This window comes from Paroedura picta, chromosome 1 (genome assembly GCF_049243985.1).
Source record: "Paroedura picta isolate Pp20150507F chromosome 1, Ppicta_v3.0, whole genome shotgun sequence".
NCBI classification, from domain to species: Eukaryota; Metazoa; Chordata; class Lepidosauria; order Squamata; family Gekkonidae; genus Paroedura; species Paroedura picta.
The window spans coordinates 157,898,359-157,920,854 of record NC_135369.1 but is presented as its reverse complement, the minus strand read 5'-3'; the positions used below and the strand labels follow the sequence as shown (position 1 = coordinate 157,920,854).

At 39.8% G+C, this 22,496-nt stretch overlaps 1 protein-coding gene across 21 annotated transcripts in view; it reads left to right on the top strand.

Moving 5' to 3' along the window:
* Nucleotides 1–22,496, top strand: part of MYT1L (myelin transcription factor 1 like) — a 453,342-nt gene that overhangs the window by 307,840 nt on the left and 123,006 nt on the right. For 18 of the 21 annotated variants that reach the window (XM_077309909.1, XM_077309937.1, XM_077309927.1 and 15 more), the window contains 2 exons: nucleotides 4,754–5,124; nucleotides 8,210–8,305. In XM_077309909.1, the coding sequence (XP_077166024.1) occupies nucleotides 4,754–5,124; nucleotides 8,210–8,305 (467 nt within the window). The remainder of the gene's footprint in view (nucleotides 1–4,753; nucleotides 5,125–8,209; nucleotides 8,306–22,496) is intronic. The other 3 variants (XM_077309986.1, XM_077310027.1, XM_077310018.1) reach the window with 1 other exon arrangement.

Genomic DNA, 22,496 nt, shown 5'->3' with positions numbered 1-22,496 from the left:
CAGTCTTAGGGATCCCCTTTGAGAAGGACAACATATGCCAGCTTAGCACACTCGGAGCAGTGAGACAGTGAACATGAGAGAGATTGGAAACCAAAACCAGCATGATCCATCCAGACTCAGCGCCCCCTCAACAGATAAAAATAAACGGTGTTTCCTCTAACGATAAAGCAGCCCTACAGACTGATTCCACTTTACTTCCTAAAAATAACTTTCTGCTCCACAGAACTGAGGAAATTGTTTTGGCCTAATATACCCCACCTGAGAAAAAGAATGCTACTGTTTAGATATAAAGAGTTCCCTCATTTTTATATGTCTAGAACACTGGTGTTCTCTCCATGACTCATGGAGAGACACATGTTTGATTACCAGCAACCTGAAAAGGCTACATTTTCTTCCATTGCTGGCATGATACCTGGACCTCAGGGAGACTTGTTCCTCTGGCAACAGCTGATTCGAGGTGGAAACCAACTGCCTAATATATTCAGGTCTTCAGAAAAATTAGTAGTTTCCATTTATGCAATGTTAGCAGGATAGAACCCTGATGTATTATTATGATTATGATTTATGATTTATGATTATGATTATGATTATGATTATGATTATGATTATTATAGATTTATTTCCCGCCTCTCCCGATAGGCTCGAGGCGGGTCACAACAACTAACCCCATTAAAATTCTCATTAAAACATCAATCTACTAACATGACGGCTAAAAATCCCATCCCTCCCCCAATTATCAAAGAGGTGAAGAGGGAAGGATAGGGGAGTAGTGTACACTCCAACTCCTAGGGGGGGAGCGATGTCCCTGATTCGCTGACCCCAGCCTCAACCATAGACCTGGTGGAAGAGCTCTGTTTTACAGGCCCTGCGGAAAGCTGACAAATCCTGCAGGGCCCGCAGATCACCCGGAAGCTCATTCCACCAGGTAGGGGCCAGGACCGAAAAGGCCCTGGCCCTGGTCGAGGCTAGGCGCGCTTCCTTCGGGCCGGAGATGACCAACAGGTTATCACCCGCAGAGTGAAGGCCCTGCAGGGGGCATAGAGCGGTACGCGGTCCTTTAGGTATGTGGGTCCCAACCCGCGTATGGCCTTGAAGGTTAAAACCAAAACCTTGAACCGGATCTGGCCAGCAATTGGCAGCCAATGCAGCTCCCTCAGCACTGGCTGGATGTGGGCCCTCTAAGATGTTCCAGTGAGGACCCTGGCAGCTGCATTTTGCAACAGCTGTAGTTTCCGGGTCAGGGACAAGGGTAGGCCTGTGTAGAGCGAGTTACAGAAATCTATTCTGGAGGTGACTGTCACATGGATCACTATGGCCAAGTGGTCAGGGGACAGGTAGGGCGCTAGTAGCCAGGCCTGGCGAAGATAGAAAAATGCCTGGCCCGCTACTCTCTTGACCTGAGCCTCCATAGTCAGGGAGGCATCAGTGGTCACACCCAAATTCCTAGCTTGGGGCACGATGGTAAGTAGGGCACATGTACTGTTTATGTACAAAGAAAAATGGAATGGGGACTTTGTAATTCAAATACCAGAGAGTTTGTTCATGTCTGATGGTATTGTTCAGTCACAAGAACATTTTGGGACAAAATGTTTACAGTGGTAAATAAAATAGATTTTGTACCTAATCCAAAATTAGATTTTTAAAAATACTATAATACATCTGTTCCACATAACCTATTTCTGCTAAGGCCTTGGAGGAGGAGCGTGTCTCATGGTTTAAGTACCACTCAGTGCTTGATACCCACTCAGGGTGGCTGTCCCATTCCTGAGTGCCTTCTCCTGCAACCAGGTTGCGTGTCCATCCACAGAGTTCTTCCACGCACACACAATTTAGTGCCTGTTGTATTTCTGCATGCAATGGGCTTTGCCCCTACTAGAATATAAAGCAAAAAGGTTTTAGCTGGAAACTTTTTCAGAACAACTAAGTTGTTTATTGCCCAGGCATGTCACCAGACACAGAAGAAAGACCAGGTATACAAATATGGCTTCCATTTACTGTACACAAACAATCCAAATAACTTTGTAAGAGATGAAATATTGAGCTTTCTTTAATTGTTGCTATTCCATTTCTCTTTTTAATTCATCTCAATTTAAGCTCCAATTTATATGGTCAGTTAATTGTATACATGCATAATTATATGTAATTTTAAAAACTTTTTTAAAAAGTAGGAAGCAACTGCCAACCAAAAGCCCTATTGGGCAAATCTCTTGTCCAATTTGCTAAAACACGAGGCAGGTGTTTCCTTGGCCAATGGTGCTCAGAAATGCCAGAGTCACATACAGTGAATCACCTGTGGGTCCCTAGCAGCTGAGTAAGTATGTTTGTGAGTAACCAAAGACACTAGATGCTTTTTGTAGATGGTTCATGTCTCAATTTCTGCATATCACATCACTGCATATCAGCTGTAATGGTTTAGATTCCCCAGAGGAAATTATTGTGCTTTCAGTTTTGTTGGTGGGGGTTTACGGTATATTCAGTATGTCAAGTAGCCACTTGAAAATCAATTTGCCCTCTTACAAAGCAATATCAGATAGATTCCTTTGATCAGCTGCTACTGACTTTGGTAGGAAATTCTCCAAAGGGTGTTTGCTGATTGAATGAAAATTTATTCCTGCCTGGCGCATGCACAGCTTTTGTATATCCTATCAGCATCAGACTGCCCTATCCCTGAATTATCAGGGAAAGGTAGTATATTATCATTCTTTGTGTCCCAGGGTATAGCAGTCATCTTGCCTGTGCTGTTATGGGCTGTGTGTGTTCTCTGACAGAATACAGGCTCAAGAATTTGAGAAGGCTTCTTCAGGATATTCAGCATAGAAGAATATGTGGAAAAAGCAGACGAAGAAAAAAAAAATCTCTATGAACTTTACTCCAGTGATCCTACATCAGTCTGCATGTTAGTTATCAATATTGTTATCGCCACACATTCATGCTAGCTAGATTTAATATACTACAATCTGCACCATTGACAGGAAAATACAAAAACATTCCATCCAATTATAGATTTTGTCATTGTTCTGCTAGCCTGACTGAAACATTGGTCCAAAGAACTACTGTATACTACTGTTTCTGACCACTGCAATGAAAATATGGGCTGAGATAATATCCTGTGTATATTCCGCTCAGATTCTAACCTTTAAACTGTAAAGAATACTAGGATGAATGATGTATGCTGAGATTTAATATAGGTAATTAACTCTACAATAGTATTTTTCCTGCTTCTAAATGGCCTAGATTGTATGCATTATTTTGCCCAAGGAACAGCAAAGTAATATTCAGATCTTCAATTCTAAACTGTCAGAGAGATAACAAACCCTAACTATTTTCATTGCTCCTTCTCTTGAAATCTTGTAAATATCTGGACAACATACATTTTCCCCATGTACAGAAATAGCAGTAGAATAGGGATGCTGTAACTTATGAGTACATAGGTTACATCTCAGGAAGTCAGTCCATTTAAACAACGAAATACTTGAGTCCCTTTTCACATTATTTTCCCACTTTTTGAACAAGTTTTGAGATTTTTTTTTTGCTTCTTCCATGCCCCTTATGCTAGCTAATGAATTATTTCTGCTTTTACAATATAACATTCAAATCATCAAAATATGGTTTTCATAGCATTTTCTTGGGATCAATCCTGAAGAAAATTTCCTTATGCAGAGATCAGCAGAACAGAACTTCCTTTGCCCTCCCCCTCCTGGGCTGAATCTGCACGGAGCTTTTATTCCAGTCCCAGGACGATTCAATCCCTGCCGTCTACACTGAATGCAATTTTGGGCAATTTAAAATTTTCATTTGCAACAGGCATGATTGATCAGGGGTGACCCTACCTTTCCCCCCAATATCCTGGGGTGGATATAACCCTCGATATTTTAAAAGTTGGCATGAGTAAGTGTGCAGCTGTCTGCTTTCCCTGAACTAACTTGTTTCTGCCTCGTGGCTCCAAGTTATAACAAGGCAGTCTGTCCCTGACTGGCTAGTTCCTGGTTGCAAGATTTATTTTTTTTACCGGTCCAAGGTGACTGCTCTAGAATCCACATTTCTCGCAGCAGAGATTTGCCTCATTCTGTGAGAGGCTGCTGCTGTCTCGTCTCCACTCATCTCAGCTTCCTCCTCCCTGCCTGCCTCCCTCCCTGCCCACTCGCCTGCTTGCCCGCTCACAGCCTCATGCCGATGGGTTTCTGTTTCAAGTCGGGGGGAGAACAAACTCTTGGGTTCAGATTTATCCGAATTCAGCAGGATCGAAAGCAGGGCAGAAAAGCTCTATGCAGATTCAACCCTGCTCGAGGACAAAATTACCCCCCTGAAAAACTGCCGGAATTCATATATATTTCATTGTCTTGGTTTAGTCAGGTGACATGGCTGAAAATGCTACTAAGTTAATGCAAAAAGAAATGTATCTGACTACATTTTTGTTTCAGTAGTATGTTTTTCAATTGCTCATTTATTTGCCTTGAACCTCTGTTCTATGTGTAAATAATTATCACTCATTTCATATACTACAATTATATATACCTCATTACCAATGTTGAGAGCTTTCCAGCTAAAATATCAGTCCATGTTTTGAGGATACTGCAGAAGAGCTGTAGGTGCCCTCTGTGAGAATTTTGTCCTTAATTCTAATCAAAATGGTACTAAGATTACATATTTTAATAATTTTTTTTATGGCAACATAAACACACTATTGTCTCTAACTGGTTGTTCATATGTGATCTTGCAGATATTTAAAATGTGTATTTATTTTTTCCAACAGTGTTTACGGCTGTCCTTTGGCAAAAAAAAGGAAAACACAAGAGAAACAACCTCAAGAACCTGCTCCAAAAAGAAAACCTTATGTGGTTAAAGCAGATAACTCTTCCGTAGATGAATGTTATGAAACAGATGGGACTGAGGAAATGGATGAAAAAGAAGAGGAGGAGGAAGAGGAGGAGGAGTATTCTGATGATAATGAGGAACAAGGTGATGAGGAAGAAGAGGAGGAGGAAGAAGTAGAAGATAGGGAAGAGGAGGAGGTTGAAGAGGAAGAAGAGGAGGAAGAAGAAGACGATGAAGAAGATGAAAATGATGAGGTGGAAGAAGAGGAAGAGGAAGAGGAGGAGGAGGAGGAGGAAGAAGAAGAAAGTGGTAAATGAACAGAGTATTAGTAAAAAAGTAAACATTGTGTGCATTTTGAGTTAATCTTCCAGTGTGGTATGATGGGATTTAGCTGGGCTGCTTTCATTAAGGCTAAGAGAAGTCACTGTGCTAAATTTCTGTGCTCCATGCTAACAACTTCTCTCACAGTGTTCTCTTATTGACTATATGGAGAAGTATTGCCTCCCAAATAGCCCTTGAAACAGCAAATAGTCCAGTTTTCAAAATGTGTAGGCTATATAGAGCTGCATGCCAAAAATGCCTGCAGAAATGGATCGCTCAATTGATGCTTGCAGTTACTGAGGCTCAGTGGAATACATGTGGAAGCAAATGGTTATGTGTGCACATGTCTGTACCAGCCATTTACATGTGTGTTTGCTGTACTTGTCTGCATCACAGTTGTTGCTGCTCATTTGAATGTGGCCACATATTTGCAAGTGCTCTTGGCATTGCAGTTTGAACCTCTTCCCTTTTGAAAACCTGAACTTAACCTTCTTTCAGACAGGCAACAAATGGTATATCCTTTGGTTCTTTGAGACTTGGATGCTGTGTACTTTAGTTGACTATATTAAAATTATGGAGACTGGTGTATTAACACTGACACTCCTTTAAAATTTTTCTTTCTTTAAGTACACTGTATGTCAAAGTAAGTAGCACCCAACTAATATATTGCCATCACTATTAAATTACATCTTTTTTATTTTTTTCAATTACAACCAATCAACACAAGTTTCTGTTTGTTTATCACGCAACCCAATCCTATGCAGGTTTACTCAGAAGTCCCATCTAACACAATGGGACTTCATCCCAAGTAAGTGCATTTAGGATTGCCCTCTGAGAATCCTTGTCGTAATTAAATGATAATGTAGTGCCATAAATATGATCATTTATGCAAAAATTAATGAGCCATCTAAAAATGTATTTTGTTCCCATTTCCAGGGAACATGTTTTTGGTTGGGTAGATTCACCTTTCTAACCAATAAAAATATAAGAAAATGTTTCAGTCCTCTTCAGTTAGATTCCTCTTAGGAGCAAGGTATGAAAGTTTTTGTTTCAGAATTATTCTAGGTAAGATTTAGAAGAAGGCTTATGACTTTTTTTATTAATTTTGACAACAGTATGCCTTATTACAGCTCTACATTTTATTATCTACCACTTTTATATCAATTTCTCAAAGGAAGAAGATATTCAAGGTTAAAAAATTTCCAGCAGAGTTATAGAGAGGCAAGCTTTTTCCCCCCACATCCTTCTGATTTGGAGTCTACAAACAGAAGGAAAATATATACAGCTTAATCATAGTAAAGAATCCTAGTTCACAGAAGTGAATATCTTACAACCTGAAACACAGAGTCTTACAAAGAATGAATCTACACTTTCAAAAATTATATCACAAATAAACTAAGACTGTAAACAAAATGTTTACAAATTTGGTACTTGAGTTTTGGTTTTTTTCTTTGTTTTGGGGATTTTTGCTACTGATATGTTATGTAATTTAGTCACCTTGCTAACTGCTACACAATGAAGTCACCCAAATCAATTACAACCCTCCGCCCTAATTTCTGGACATTTCTTCTGTCCACTTTAAGTTGTTGTCAGGAAGTAGAATTTAATAATGATAGGAAAATCTTCTGTGAATTAATCATAGACTAGAATATTTAGGTCCCAAAATAAAAAGAGGCAAAGGGCAAAAAGCTAAAGGGAGGGAGAATGTAGAACAAAGCAAAAGCAAAAATATGAAGAGGCTTATTTAGTGGTATGAGAGAAAGATATTTCTGTGTTTGTACACTTTCAGAAGTATTTATTTATTTTTATTTTATTTATTTAGATTTATATACCGCCCTCCCCGAAGGCTCAAGGTTAATTATTAACATAATTGCTTTACAACACAGTGTAGTCATGAAATGAAGTTACAATTTATAAATTGTAAAGATAATAGCAGACTTATTTTTCTTTAATTCACAGGATGTGAAGGCATAACTTGATTTTGACTTTATTAAGAGAGGGTTTTTAAGTGGAAATGATCAGGAGAAATACAGTTAGATTTCTGAAATGTTCCTTGATATTGCATTTGGAACTAAAAACTAATAGTTAAAACAGATCCAACATTCCTAATCAATTGAATTTGGCTAAAACACTAAAAGCAGCTTCTGAGACCTGCTGCAATGCCCCATTATCCATCTCCCATTGGCCTTAAAGGTAAAGGTATCCCCTGTGCAAGCACCGAGTCATGTCTGACCCTTGGGGTGATGCCCTCTTGTGTTTTCATGGCAGACTCAATACGGGGTGGTTTGCCAGTGCCTTCCCCAGTCATTACCATTTACCCCCCAGCAAGCTGGGTACATTGGCCTTAACCCATAGTAAATATAAACGAAGATCCAATTAAATTCTCACAAGGTTTCATAGGATTTTAGGATCTTAGACCCCCTCAAAAAAGAAAATAAATTTAGCATAATACCTCCAAGGCAATTAAGTTCTTATGGAACGTCTACTCCTAGTCTTTGATTATACAAAGCATCCTAAAGCAACACTCTTACAAATCTCAAAATACCAACTAAAGAGAACCAAAGACTTTCGGAGACAGACTTTTAGATTCTTACCCAAGTAAATAATCATTTGCAATAAGATGAATCTTGGACATTCCCTGTCAACCATAAAAGAGATCCTGTTTAGTTTAGCAGTAAATGGACTGGGTGTCTCTGATTGAATCTCTAGTTCTTCAAAAAGTTCTCTTACCTACTTGAAAGGTTTTCCATCCCTAACTGTTCCATCCAAGTTGTTAAAAGCAGCAATAATCTTTCCCATGTTTTCTACACCTCATTTTTAAAAGGGGCAGGCAAGTTACTGCTCATCAAATAACCTACCCAATAAATTTTATTCATCACAACCAAATGAGTCATTGTGAGGAAAGGCCATTTTTCCAGTTGCCTTTCTCAAATGTGGTTATTGCTTAATAAGTACTAATGTCCCATCTGATTTGCAAGGCCAAAGTGGCTGAGGTATTTCTCCTCCTTCTGGGAGGAGATCACATCAGATAGTTGGTTCCCAAAGACTGTTTCACAAAGCTTTTCTATTATAGAAAGAAATCTCCGCTGGAGGAGCTTCAGGAACAGATGTTCCAAGGCACCATTTAGCCTATATCATATGAAGACATTCAAGATGGCTTGTACTCCAGGTATTTCATAATCCCCTCAGGGTCAGGAAGAGTGAGGCTGCTTCTAGAACCCTCCAGAAACTGAATTCAAATGATCCAAACCACAATCCATTTCATACAATCATGCTACAAATTTATATTGAAGTGTAGTTCATGTGGGTGGGATTGCTAAAAATGCTTAAATCTGAAAAAAAAACCTTAAATTTATTAATAGACTAATACTTTTAAAAAATCTAATTCACATATTCATGCAAAGATACCCATGCTGGTCAGAGAACATAGATTTGTTTGTTTTCCAGAATATAACAGGACTAATACAACTAACATATATTTATTTAATGTCAGGGATACACAGCTAATATATCTAATGGGAGAATGGGATGAGCATTATAACTATGTTTTCCACTCAATATGGTAAATTAAAGATGTCCCACCAGAAGGTATCTGTGGACATACCAAGTACATAAGGGATCTTAGTGGAACTACGTCATAATTGCTATACTAATGACACTTTTAATCATTCTAATGTCTAGAATGGAGATGGAAAACAGGTCACTAATGTCTAATGGGTTTTGAAGACGTGTTATGCAGAAGTTTTGTGTTTTGGCACAGATATGTCAAACCAAACCTCTTATATATTATATTTTTACAAAACCATTCAAACTGTTCTGTAAGGGTAAATACTGTTACTGTTTGATGTATCAAGAACCCCTTCTTTACCTATCCCTCAAACAGAAAGTGGCTCTGAATCAAGGTTGTTCAGACACATCTTCCTTCCTTTGCCAACTCCGTCAATAACAAATGATTGACTTCCCACAATATGGACATTTCATAAACTTTCGGAACTTTCAAGCCCTTCTTAAAGCAGAGTGGCAGCATCTAGCTCTACAGAAAGGTCCCTTTTCTTTGAGACACATGATAGAATCAGCTTAGAAAGAGCATGCTGTTTGCTTTCTGCTTGTCCATGCAAAATAGCTGTTGCATCGTTTTACATCATAGCAGGAATATGTCATGCAGGGATGGGCTTATCTCTACAGTAAGGATCTTGTAAGAGAAAGCTTCATAATTTAAATAAAAATTGGGGCATGTAGATCAAACTTAATCTATTTTTTTTCTATTCAAGGCAGGCTATTGTGCCTCAAGGAATCCATTTTATTGAGCTAGATGATATAGAAATATTCTACAAAATCTTTAAAGTCACATGCTTTGGTCAGTAAACATTCCATCACTAGCCAAGGGATTTAAGGTGCTTGCTTAAACAATGGCAACAACAGAGAATCCTTTGACACCAGTCTGTGTAATGTCCTGTGGGTGGACTGAGGAGTCTGTAAGCTCCTGACATTCCACAGTTTCACAGCTTCCCAATGGCGAAGCATGAAAAGGAAAACAAAACAATCCCTTTCCAAGTTTAGGACTTACAAGTAGTACCTGCTTTTTGGTGAGAACTTCAGGCATGCGCATCTACAGATGCTTGAACTGTATTATTTTTCTTATAAGAGGAAGAAATAAATGCAAATGAATTGCTAGACATTACTAGTGGCTGGTTGAGTATGTGTGTGTGTGTTGGCATGTAAACATGTTTGCATATAGATGCAATTAGGGTTTACCTACTATTTGCCAGTGGAAGCTTAATCTCCAGGCTTGACCACATTGATTACAATTATGCTTTGTTGGAAGTTTTGGCTATCTAAATGGTTTGAGAGCACACTGAATGGTACAGCATTTCAGGGATAGGAGATAGTAAAGGTCAACTCTTAGAATCTGTAAGGGTATCGCTCTGTCCTCCCTGCATATCTCTGCAGAAATTCACCTGGCAGGTTCCGGAGGAAATTGATGGGGCTTTCTTGGACCTTTGTAGAGGTTTCCAGGTAAAGCCACAGACTAATTCCTATAGATCTCTTCAAAAGCTATAGTGATCCGGCCTTCCTTAGTGCTCTTCTTAAGCCATCTGAAGGTAGTGGCAGTACACAAAGTCGATTCCCAGTGCAAAACTGCAGCCTTTTCAAAGGTTTCGAAGGAAGACACATACTTAGGGATGCACAGGATATAATAACCGTGATTCCCATTCAGCTGCATGCTCAGAAAGTGGCTGTAATACTCCTGGGCCTGCTGCACCCTGCATGGCACATCATCTTTGCGGGGGGGGCATTGGTAGCATTGTCTCCCACTCAACAATAATGCCGTACCTCAGAATTCTCAGCTTTCATTTAAAACAAAATGTTTGCATTGGAGGGAGTAAAATAGTGAGACAGAATGAAGAGTCAGCACATATATGGTTTGGCAAGATAATGGCCACATCTTTATTGTGATACAAATTGAGCAAAGGTGCAAGGAAGTGCAGATCCAGCCATCTTGCAGACTGCAAGGAAACCCCTGTACGAGCAGCCAAACCGCTCCAATAATCTCCATGCCATGCATATTCCAGTTTGTAATGCAGGCTGATCACCCCGAAGGTGACAGACAAATTGGGGCACCTGAAGGCATCTGCTTCGACTAGGTTCCCCCTTCTCCTGGATAAGTGAGCCAGGCAGCCTCCCGGAGGGAAGGGGCCATGGCCCAGCATCACACAGCCCCCCTAAAATGCACGCAAGCTCATCCTCCCCCCAATATGGATCTGCCCCCAGAACAAACCACAAGCTGTGACATTTAAACAATGAAAATCGAAAACATAACAGTAAAATATAGGAGGGCCGGGTGGGATTGCTGCCACGCCGGTGGGGAGGGAGATGCTGAGCACCAGTACAGGTTCACTTTAAAAGGAACTACCTGCCTGGCCTCCACCATGCCTTTGTTGGCTGCATGCTAGTCATGACTGCGGCGTGACCACCAGCCAGATTGTGCATGTGCCAATCGCACAAGAAAGCACAAAATGGTTCCGGGCAGATTGGGGCACCTTGTAGAATGGGCCCGCCTGCAATCTGGCCACTTTGTAAATGGCAGCTGCGTTTCTCACTCTTTTTGCTGTAGCGGTTTGAGGAAAAGGAAAAATAAGCAGCAGTGGTCCTGATTCTCTGAAAAGGAGGGAATGGAGAAGAGAAACCCGGGCAAGGACAGGAGCTAAGTCAGTTGTCACCTTCCTGACCAAATTCATTCTCATCTGCTCTGTTCCATCACCTTGTCTCAGTGGGCCCTTTGCTGTTTTGTTTCTGCCCTATTTCAACTTCCACGGTGATAAATGAGAACATTGGGTAGAAAACCAAAGAGAGATTTGTTACCAAGCTCTTCCAGATTTGTTCCAGGTTTTAGAGTAATGGGTACTTAGCCTCCCTCTCAACATAAAATATCTATCTATGGGCCTCCCCATGCCCCAGCATCATGTACGTAGTATAGACAGAGTCATTCCGTGCCATTTTATTTTGCTTCCCATTTTCAGCTGTCCCCAATGCCATACCTGCTGACACCACCTTTCTGGTACGCACCAAATGTTATTTCAAAGCAGACAGGGACAGATGGGATTTTTGCCCAGCTTCTGATTGGCCACTGGAGATCTGATTGGCTGTGTAGGTTTTTAAAAAATTGCTTCAGCAGTTGCCACCACAACACTAGGATATTTATCACACTACTCTGTGTATATGCAAGCAAATGTATATCAATGATGTGCTCATTTTAAAAAGCAGCCTGTTAAACAGAGTTTTTGCCTGAAATGTTGGCAGGTTCTTTTTATAATTGTGTATAACCTCAATCCTCAACATTTCGTGGCTGGCTCTGCTTCCTGCGACAGCCATTTTGTGGTTGCGCTTGTCACCCTGTGCCAGAATTCCAAAGGTGCCTGTAGACTCAAAAAACTATAGACTGCTCTAGATTCTGGTTTATAATCATCAAGCTGTTTTTGTTTTGTTTTTTTGAGGGGGAGATGGTGTTTAATATATGTACATTTAAAAAGCAGATACAATATTGGTGTACAGTTATGAGCTTTTCCGTAAAGTGTTTTGTTTTGGAGGGAGAAAGGAGGGCATCTACATGAATGCCGAAAACCAATCACACTAATCCATTCACATTTAGTAAAATTACCATTTACTCAGATTACAAGTATGCCCTTTGGTACCTGTTTGGGGGCTTTAGTTAGTCAGTATCCTTAGTTTTCACTTTTAGAAACTAAAGAAATCTTTGTAGCTCTTGTAAGTGCCAGGATGTAAGGAAAACAGGCAAGCTTTTTTTCTTTTCTTTTGCCCAATTGTTTCGAAAGAAACTTTGCAGTGTGCTAGCCATGTGGTAGATCTCTCTGTGATGATATCCCATTTCACATTTCTCCTGCCTGCATGTCCAGATTAATGAAGAATGTGTAACTAGATTTTGTACTGGTGTAATTTGTAACACGGGTTTTATTTCAATATTTTTGTTAGCTACTTATATATACGGTTGTGCCTATTTATACCAATTCTTCCCTTAGGACTTGGAAGAGCCCTGAAAAAGTACTCTGTAACAATGGGTATCCTCATGGGAAAATGCCCTTTCTTAACTTCTAAAAACATCGAACTGCTCAGAATCTTATCACAGAAGGAGAAATTGTGTTATTTTCTGTCTTCTCGTTGGTTAGGACTTCAAACAGGAAGTACCCCAAAATGTTCTGATTCTTCTACCTAAAGGTTGAGGTCTTCTTGGTGCAGGGGAAGCTAAGAGAGGGTTCAGTCTACCAGTTGTCTCTGTTCAATCAATTATCTTTCATTTTTGCATCACTTGACTTGTTGCTGCCCCTTCCTCCCCCAGCTGAGTTCTGTCTTTCAGTATGCAGAATGTAGCAGGTTTGTTATGTTTCCTTGGAAGAAATTAACTGAAATGTAGATCAGACTATATGGTAAGACATTAATGATCTGCTTTGTTTAACCGTTCCTAGCATGTTCAGCCCAGTTTTTTTTCCCAAGGCCTCAGGTAGCAAGGCTGGGAGATACCTGAGTGTGTGGAAAGCTGCTGCTAGTCAGATAGACCAGGGGTAGTCAACCTGTGGTCCTCCCGATGTCAATGGACTACAATTCCCATGAGCCCCTGCCAGCAAACACTGGCAGGGGCTCATGGGAATTGTAGTCCATGGACATCGGGAGGACCACAGGTTGACTACCCCTGAGATAGACAACAAATGGGCCAAATGGACCAATTGTCTGAATTTGTATAAGCAGCTTCATTTGTTCACATGTAATATTGTGCCCATATAAAGGCTTATGGAATGAATTGCAGCAGTGAGACTGTGTCTTGAGAGACAAGAGGAAACACGGACCTTAGAAAACAAGGATTAAAGGTCCTTTCTTTCATGATGGTGATGGTTATGTATGGTGATGGTGCACATATCCGTAAGCTGACTTCTAGCCATATGGACTTGATGCACACTCAAATGGCTGATGGAATAAGACCACTGTGGTTAATTAACAGTGGGTTCCCCTAATGTATATAGGGGTTGAATTGTGGGGGAACCTATTCTACAAAACTAGCTCAGACAAGGACACGTGTACAATTCCCCGTCCTGCAGCATATCCTTGACAATAGCAAATAATGTAGAAGTCCTAACACTGTAGTTTTCTGCAGTTCAGTTTGGTTATGAATTAGGCCCATCACTGTCTCTCAACCTGATATTCCTCTTCTGAACAGTCATTTGAGGAACCAAGGGATGTTGGTCGCTGGGTGGGAGGGAGAGGACTTTTCACAAAGTTTTCACAGAGTGATCCCACTTCATATATTGTCAATATGTCTTACTCTGGCAGCAAAGTGTACATGTTCAGGGGATCAGTTAGCATTTGAATAGACAGCAGCCATTCTTGCTTTAGCCTTTTAAAATATGAAATCATATCTGGCTCTCCCATTTTGGTAGTGACAGAATGAACAATTTTAGCTGAAAATTCAAATGAATGAATATTAAATGTATCAGTTGATTCAAACAGGAGAGTGTCTCTCTGCTAATGACAGAATTTATTGAGAACAATTTATTGAGAACAAAACAATAGAAATTAAATCCCTCTCTGCCTTCACAGGTGGTATATATTACATGTTTTGAGAAAAAGCAAGGGTTCTCCAGGCAATTAAATATATATGGTGTTTGCTGCTGAAGGTAAATAGGGTAGTACTTTAGATACCAGCCTGGTCACATCATGTGAGATGAGTGGTCAAGACAGCTGGTATATAAACTTCACAGTCAAACAAGGCAAGTCACAAAGCCAAAGTCACTCCTTCTTCAAGGCAGAACTGCCAAGATAACAAGATACTAACCTGGAACGTTTATGCACCAAAAAAAATGGCACCCATGGTGCCGGTGTAAAGGAAAAGGCATTGCAAAGCAAGTTTAAAATACTGGGAGGAAACGACATGGAAAACGTACACTCACCACCAGGAGTGAGTCCCATGCAGAATTGAAAATGACACGGGGAAAACAGCGCCAAATGCAGAAACCATTAAAACATAATGGTTTCTGCATTTGGCGCTGTTTTCCCCGTACATAAACATAATGGTTTCTGCTGAGTTTTTGCGAGGTTTTCCCCAGTGCATTATTTCCCGTGGTAAGCACTGCCCTACACCACTGGGAGCTGATGTAGCCTAGTGGTAAAATACTAAGCTGGGAACTAGTTTTCATCTCATCTTTACCATGAATTCCAAAAGTGACTTCATACAGCCAGTCTCGGTAATGATTCTGAGCTGCCTTACAGGTTCTTGTAAAGACGGCAGCACACAATGTTGAGTATTTATAGTGTTGTATGCAAACCTGCTGCTGCTGCTATTGTATAGCCTAACAGACATAGCTGACTTGTCTATCTTATGATTCCAAAATAATTGTGTTAACTTTTTTTTTGAAGGGCTGCATAGATGTGATTGCGGGTGCTTCCCCTGATCTTAGATGGGGCATTCACTGTATAAAATCAATATGCTTGGGGCACAGTGGTCAATTGAATAGCTGGCTTGTGTTCAGATTTGCTCTTCCAGAAATGACTTCATGACATATGAAAGTATTACACATTAGCAGTCCAGCTAGGGGCCTTTCCAGATACATTAAAATCCTTTCCCCCTTTCTCTTTCTATCTCTCAGTTCTGACATCCTGCTAGTCCTGATACAGTACCCCGTAGTGCTGTCCTCACATAATCGATAAGTCTGCACATGATCAATAAGCTGGAATGGCCCAGTGGAACTACACAGTTTCACAAAATGAAATAGAAAAGAGAAAGGCACTTGGGGGGAGGGGGTGAATCAAAATGGCACGGCCACAGGAAAAGAAGAAATATGTCCCTTGTCATAACTGGTGCCCATGACAACTTGACAGACCAAACAGCCTTACTAAACAATAGCAGGGCCTGGCTAGGTTGAAAAAGACTTTTCCTCAGCAAACTCAGGACTTCAAAAATATGAAAATGTACTTTCCCGAAAGATGCATCATACACTGTCAGACAACATGCTCTATCTACGCAGTGTCTGAGTAACAGTTATATATTCCTCATAAAAAAGAAAAGGAAAAGAGCACTTTGGTAAGGCTGAAATGCTGGGGGAAAAAACTGTTCCGGAGTTTTCCTGTTTGATAGCTTATTGTTTTCTTTCCTTGTTTATTTCTAGTTACCCTCTGTTTGCCTGCATTACCAGGTGTATTTTTTCCTTTAAATAATCTGTTAGATTTTTGAATATTTTGGGGTTTTACCCCAAGTAACAGATGAATTTAGAGCATGCACTGAAGTTTAAATGTGCATTACATCCCCTCCCCCACATTAGTCTCCAGTATTTGGTATGTATTGGAGACGAGGTACTTCTATGTGTGCGACACTTTGTCGATTCCTGTCTTTCCCATTAATAACTAGACAGAAAAAAAGGAGTTGACAGAGCCATAATTTGGCCACATGCTTTGGCAGCAAAGCAATAAATTATTTATTCCTGCAGCAAGAGAGAAGGTCAGAGACATATATTAGACATTCATCCCTAATAACATTCTGAACCCCTCCACCACATTCCAGTTTATCCCTTGAGCTTGGCACGGTGCTTTGCAGTGCTGTGCGTAAGTAGTCTGTAATATAATGTGTAACTCAAAAGAAGTTGTCTCTCAGGTCATGGGTCCCTAATGCAATATCAGTCTAGATATCTGGGAGATAAAAAAAAATCTGTATGGTCAGTACTCAAAGCAAATCTAATGGTACTGTTTTTAAAAACTCTTGTTGCCTGAGAAAATAGTTATTGCTTCAAGTCAAATAGTCATAATTTTGTAATTAAAATATACTAGAAAGCCTCATTTTGTGACCATTGCAATGATGTGGAGTAGACGGAACAGGGGTATATCAGTAAGTGGGAGGAGGAAGGGATCCTTGAAGACAGGGAGCTTCTTGCCTGGATTATTGGAAGCACCTCTTCAGATGTCTCTGAATCTCAATTTACAGCTATTTTACACAGGTGCCAGAAATGCACATTTTGCTTATCCTTGGTCTACAAAAATCCCATTAGATATATCGCCCTTCCTTTTAGGAAGCAGTGAGTTGGCAAGCAGACTGGATTTTTACTAAAAGGACACCGAGATCATTCCTCCCCCCCATGTGGAATTTCCTTATGTAACTAGACAGTTAAAATGATAGGAGAGAAGACAAAAAGGATGTTATCTCTTTGAAATAAAAATGACAGAACAATATATGGTAATTCTCATTCCATATTTAATAATCATAGTTACACACTTATGTTAGTTTCAGGTAAGTAGCCATGTTGGTCTGCATTTTTTTTAAAAAATGGAGCTGAATCCAGTAGACCAGTGATTCCTAAAATGGGTGCTACCGCCCCCTGGTGGGTGCTGCAGAGATCCAGGGGGGCGGTGATGGGCCACAGGTGCACTTGGGGTGATAAATAACTATTAAAAAATTTTAAAAATTAATTTCCAGGGGGCTGAGTACTATTATTTTCTGGAAAGGGGGCGGTAGGCCAGATAAGTTTGGGAACCACTGCAGTAGACCAACAAGATTTCTAAAGTTAAAATATTAGTAGTTAAAACTTGCTCCATAAAATGCACTTAAGTTAGTTATCTTTCCTTTTTGTCATGACCTCTGTAAAACAATTATTTTACATTCTTCTGTCACTCATACCCTAAATACAGGCTATATTTTTGTACTTTAACATCTGGCAGGTGAAGTCAGTTAACAGACAGAAGTCTTTTGCTAGCAAAGAAAGCACTTTAAGAATACTGAGTGATAATTACAGGGAACTACTGAAAAGGTCATTGAGTTCAAGCTGGCTTGGGTTTCCTGGTTATTAAAGCCTTTTTGAATTAATAGGCATGCTTCTGATGCAAACCGAACATGTTTATATTAGCTGTATATGGATAAATTGTTGCCATTCTCATCCTGCGGGTTTCAGGTGTCTTCTGTTTCTTATTAGACTCTCTGTGCAGAAACTGCTTTAAGTAATGTATCCCTAAATCTAGCTGTGACAGGGTAAGATGGCAAAAGTGAATGAACTGAAAGGCTGTCAGGCAACAATTAAGGAACTGAAATTAAAGGGGGAGGGATAATCTAACCATGATAACAAATTCAAAACTTCAGAGTAGTCCTGATGAAGTATATGGGGATTATTTTTTTTTGGGGGGGGGAGGCTGGTTTGTGGGCCATTGTTACTGCATGTGTTAAGTCCCGTCAAGTCATTTCCAACATATGGCAATACTCAAAATGATTTCCAAAGCACCCTGTCACTAACAGCCTTGCTCTAGTCTTGCAAACTGAGGAACACAGCTTCCTTGGTTGAGTCAATCTTCTCTTTTCCTACTGCCTTCCACTTTTCCTAGCATGATTGTCTTTGCCCGTGACTCTTGCCTTCTCTGATTGTTACCAAAGAACAATAACCTCAATGTAGCTGTTTTAGTTCCTTATGAGAGTTCAGGCTTGATATTACCTAGAACCCACTAATTTATCTTTCTAGCAGTCCACAGTATCTGTAAAACTCTCATCCAATATCACATTTCAAATGAATCAATTTTCTCCTGGCAGCTTTCTTCACTGTCCAACTTTCACACCTATGCATACTAATGGGGACTAGTGTGGCATGAATTAACTTGATTTTGTATGACAGCAACATATCCTTACACTTAAGAGTATTTTCTAGCTCCTTCATGCCCTTCCAGCCTCAATTTCCTTCCAATTTCTTTGGTTGATAATGGAGCCAAGGAAATCTTGAACAATTTCAATTTCTTTATTGTCCACCTTAAAAGTTGTGTAATTCCTCAATAGTTATTACTTTTTTCTTCTTGATGTTCACTTGTAATCCTGCTTTTCTTCATTAGTAGTTGTTTCAAGTTGTTTCAACTTTTCACTCTTTTCTGTCAGTAATGTGGTGTCATCTATACATCTCAGATTGTTAATGTTCCTTTCACCAAATTCCACTAAATCTTCATCTAAATCTAATCCATCATTCTTTATTTTATGTTCTACAAATAGATTGAAGAGACAGGCAGATAAACTACATCCTTGTCTTACACGTTTGCCAATTGCAAACCATTCTGTTTCTCCATATTTTGTCCTAACATTGGCCTCTTGTCCAGATAACAGTTTATTCTTCATAACACTCAGGTTTTGTGGCACACCAATTTATTTTCAATTCAACCATAGCTTTTCATGATCCACACACTAAAAACATTGCTGTAATCTATGCATCACAAACTGATTTTCTTCTGAAATTATCTTTATTTTCCAGTAGCCACTGTAAATTTGCAGTATGATTTCTAGTGCCTCATCCTTTCTTGATTCCAGTTTGAATATCTGGCATTTCTTGTTCCATGTATGGTAACAGTTCGTTGTAAAATTGGTTACATGAGAAAATAGGGCAGTGGTTCAATAGTTGCTGCAGTTTTTGACATCTTTTTTTGGAACTGGAATGTAAGTTGAGTGTTTCTAGTCTGTGGGCCATTGTTTGGTTTTTCATATATGTTGGTATATTCTTAAGATTCTGATGGACTCCATTTTTGTGATATGGATACTGATATTTCATCTACTCATGGTGATTTGTTTCTCCTAATTGTTCTCAGTGCAGCTTTCACTTCACTTTCTAAATCTGTACGTTCTTCAAAAAAATCTGCTTGGAAGGAATCTGTCATACTTTCATCTCTTCTATATAGTTCTTCAGTGTATTGTTCTTATCTTTTATTCATTTTATCCTGTTCAATTAATGTATTTCCATGTTGATCTTTCAACATCCCTACCCATGGTTTAAACTTTAAATTATTCTTTGATTTCTTGGATCTCATGGAACAGAGCTCTTGTTCTTCCTTTTTTCTTTTCTTTTTTTTTACACTTGTTATTATAATAGTTCTCTTAGTCTTTATATGCAGATTGCTGGAATACTCCATTTCTGATTCTATTTCTGTGACTTTATTTTTGTTTTTCATCTATCTATAGTGATTTTAAGACTTTCATTCATCGTCAGTCCATTGTGGCTTTTCATTTCTTTTGGCTACAAGAAAAGACATTGCATATTCTTCCTTGAGAATATCTCTGATTTCAACCCATAGATCTTCTAGTTCATGTTCCTGTTCACATAATGTAAATCTGTTATTTAAATAGTCTTTAAACTGTTCGGGAATGTTATTTAGATTGTATTTTGTTACTATGAATGTTTTGGTGTTTTTTTTCCAGCTGTATTCTAATTTTTGATATTAACAATTCATGATCTATACCACAGAGTTCCTGGTCTTATTTCTGCTGAGATAATATAGCTTCTCCTGCTTCTGATTATATAATCTATTTGATTTCTATATTGGCCATCAAGTGATGTTTATACAGTCATCTGTTCAGTTGCTGTAAACTTGTGTTTGAAATCAATGTATGTTTGCAATCTTCACAGAATTCTATGAGTTACTCTCCTTCATTTTGTGCTCCTAGCCCAAATTCTCCAACAATATTTGATTCTATGTTCCAGTCACTTTTGATTACTAGCACATCTCATTTAGGTGCATGATCAATTTCTTCCTCATCAGCATCTCTAGCTGAAGTATAAACTTTAATGATGATTATGTTGATAGGCTTTCAATGATGTCTAATTGATATAATTCAGTCACTGCATTATACTGCTTGTGCTTCATTCTGCTTCAGTCTTAAAGCAACTCCGTTTCTTCTGTGTTTATCATTTCCAAAGTAAAACACTTTGTAATTTCGTGCCTGAAAATACCCTAATCCAGTCCACTTGATTCACTCATTTTAGGACTATAATGTTAAAATGTTCCATTTCTTGGTTTATGATATTGAGTTACCTTGATTCATATTCTTCATATTCACTGTTCCTGTCATATGTGTAGAACGCTTTTGGCCTTTCCTTTTGCATCCATTCACTTTAACAACTGAACACCCTTTTGGGTTTAGTCCAGTTGCATCATTAAGAATGAGTAGTTCCAATGCTGATGGGGATGGGGAAATTCTTGAAGGCCAGCTACTGGGCAGCACTGGAGTGGAGGTGACACTGGCAGATAATCAGTTAGAGACAATGGCAGTACAACTTCAGTTAAGCCTGGTTACTTCACAGAAGAAGGCAATAGTAAACCATTTCTGAACAACTCTTACTTTGAAAAAAAATTAGACCCATCGTCGTGCCTCTACAATAGGCTAGCTCGCCCCCTCGTCACGGCAAGGAACACGTTGTTGTTGTTACTTTGAAAATTAGATGATGTGATAATCCAAAATGAAGGATATACTGCTGGAAAATTGAACTCCCAAGTTGGATAGCATTTAATCAGTTACTGAAGAAGAGCTGAGGACAAGTATGAATAACACTATTCTCCTTCAGTGGGGGAAGTAATCCAAATTGGTTACAGGCAAAGCAATGCAAATTTGTGTAGGTTGTATTGGTTCAGAGTGAGCCTGACCCTCCAGTCTGCAGTTTCAATAGTCCTTCTGCTCCAGCAGGATTTTCAGAGCACAGTTCTTCTTCCTGCTTGTAGAAACCTATTGATTTTACTTCCTGAAATAGAAACCTTCAAGGAAGATCCAGGGCTCTGAATCTAGCAAAAAGAAGTAAAAATCAGCATTCCCCAATCTGGGGCACCAGACTTGGGTGCAGGCTTGACTGGGCTGAAGGAATCTTCCATTTTATCAGGCTATCACCAGGGGGCAAGGCTTTAGCTCCTTGTTGGCTCTTCCTGCAGAGGTTGTACATGCTTCTCTTGGTGGCCAGGGTCAGGTCATACTGAAGGAGAAGTGGAAAAGCAATGCTACTTAGAGAGGGAAACCATGGGAGCCCAAGCTCCACACAGAGAAAGAGGCTGGCACATCAGACAGAGCATGCTGTCAGACCCAGGGCTTTGGGTTATTCTGCAGCTGGCCCCCAACTCTGCTAGAAAAGTCCAACAGAGTTCTACTGGGTACAAATAGTCATGAGGAGATTACAGTGAGTAGCCCACCCCATACAGACTCAGAGTCTTCTCAGCCTACAAATCCAACTCCTCTCCTAAGATACAGAGGAGTGGTGGGATAAGGACCTACAATGCAATCCAGGGGCATTCCATGCAGGGGCAACAGTGTAGCAGAACAGTTTCCCCTTCCTCAAGCCTCTCTGAAACTTTTTCAGGTGAGTTCAGTAGTTCAGAAAAATTCCTATAGGATAGCTGCTCAGGTTTTTCCCATACTTTTTCTGCCCTACCTCCACAGATTGGAGGATGCAGGCCTTTAGGGTGACCTGAGTCTCCCCCAGCACTGTGCATATGCAACCAGGAATAATGTGGGCCTTTCTGTTGCTAGCAGTACCTGATAAATAGGTGGTTGTGGCTGATCTCACCCGTAATGATGCTAGCACCAGAAATATCAGGAAACTTTGAGATCTAGTCAAAAGAGATGTTCCCTTCCTCTCTCCCCATTTCAGGTTGGGTTTGTACTTTCAGGAGTATTCGAGGAAGGCGGTTGTAGCAGGAAATGCCATGCATACTAGCAGAGGTACTCCTCAGGCTATTGTGCAATAAAGCAATAAAGTTTGCTGGGTTGCTAGGGAGACTGATTGCTGATACTGAGGAGGCAGAAAATCAAGCAGCAGGTGCCTCAGGCTCCCATTGGTGGTTGAGGGAGTGCAAGCAGAAAAAGGGCAGGTGACTAAAAACATTCTAATACTTATGCATCAAAAGAGATCATCCTCAGTACTGTGACAAAAGAAAAGTCACTGCAAAGCTAGTTTTAGATACTGTGCTGAAAAAACAAAGTTGATGCTATGAGGAGAGGCTGCCATGCATAATTAAAAATAACATGATGGGTTTTGCACAGCAAAAACAATCCCACGTGCAGAAATAAAAACAACAACATCTTT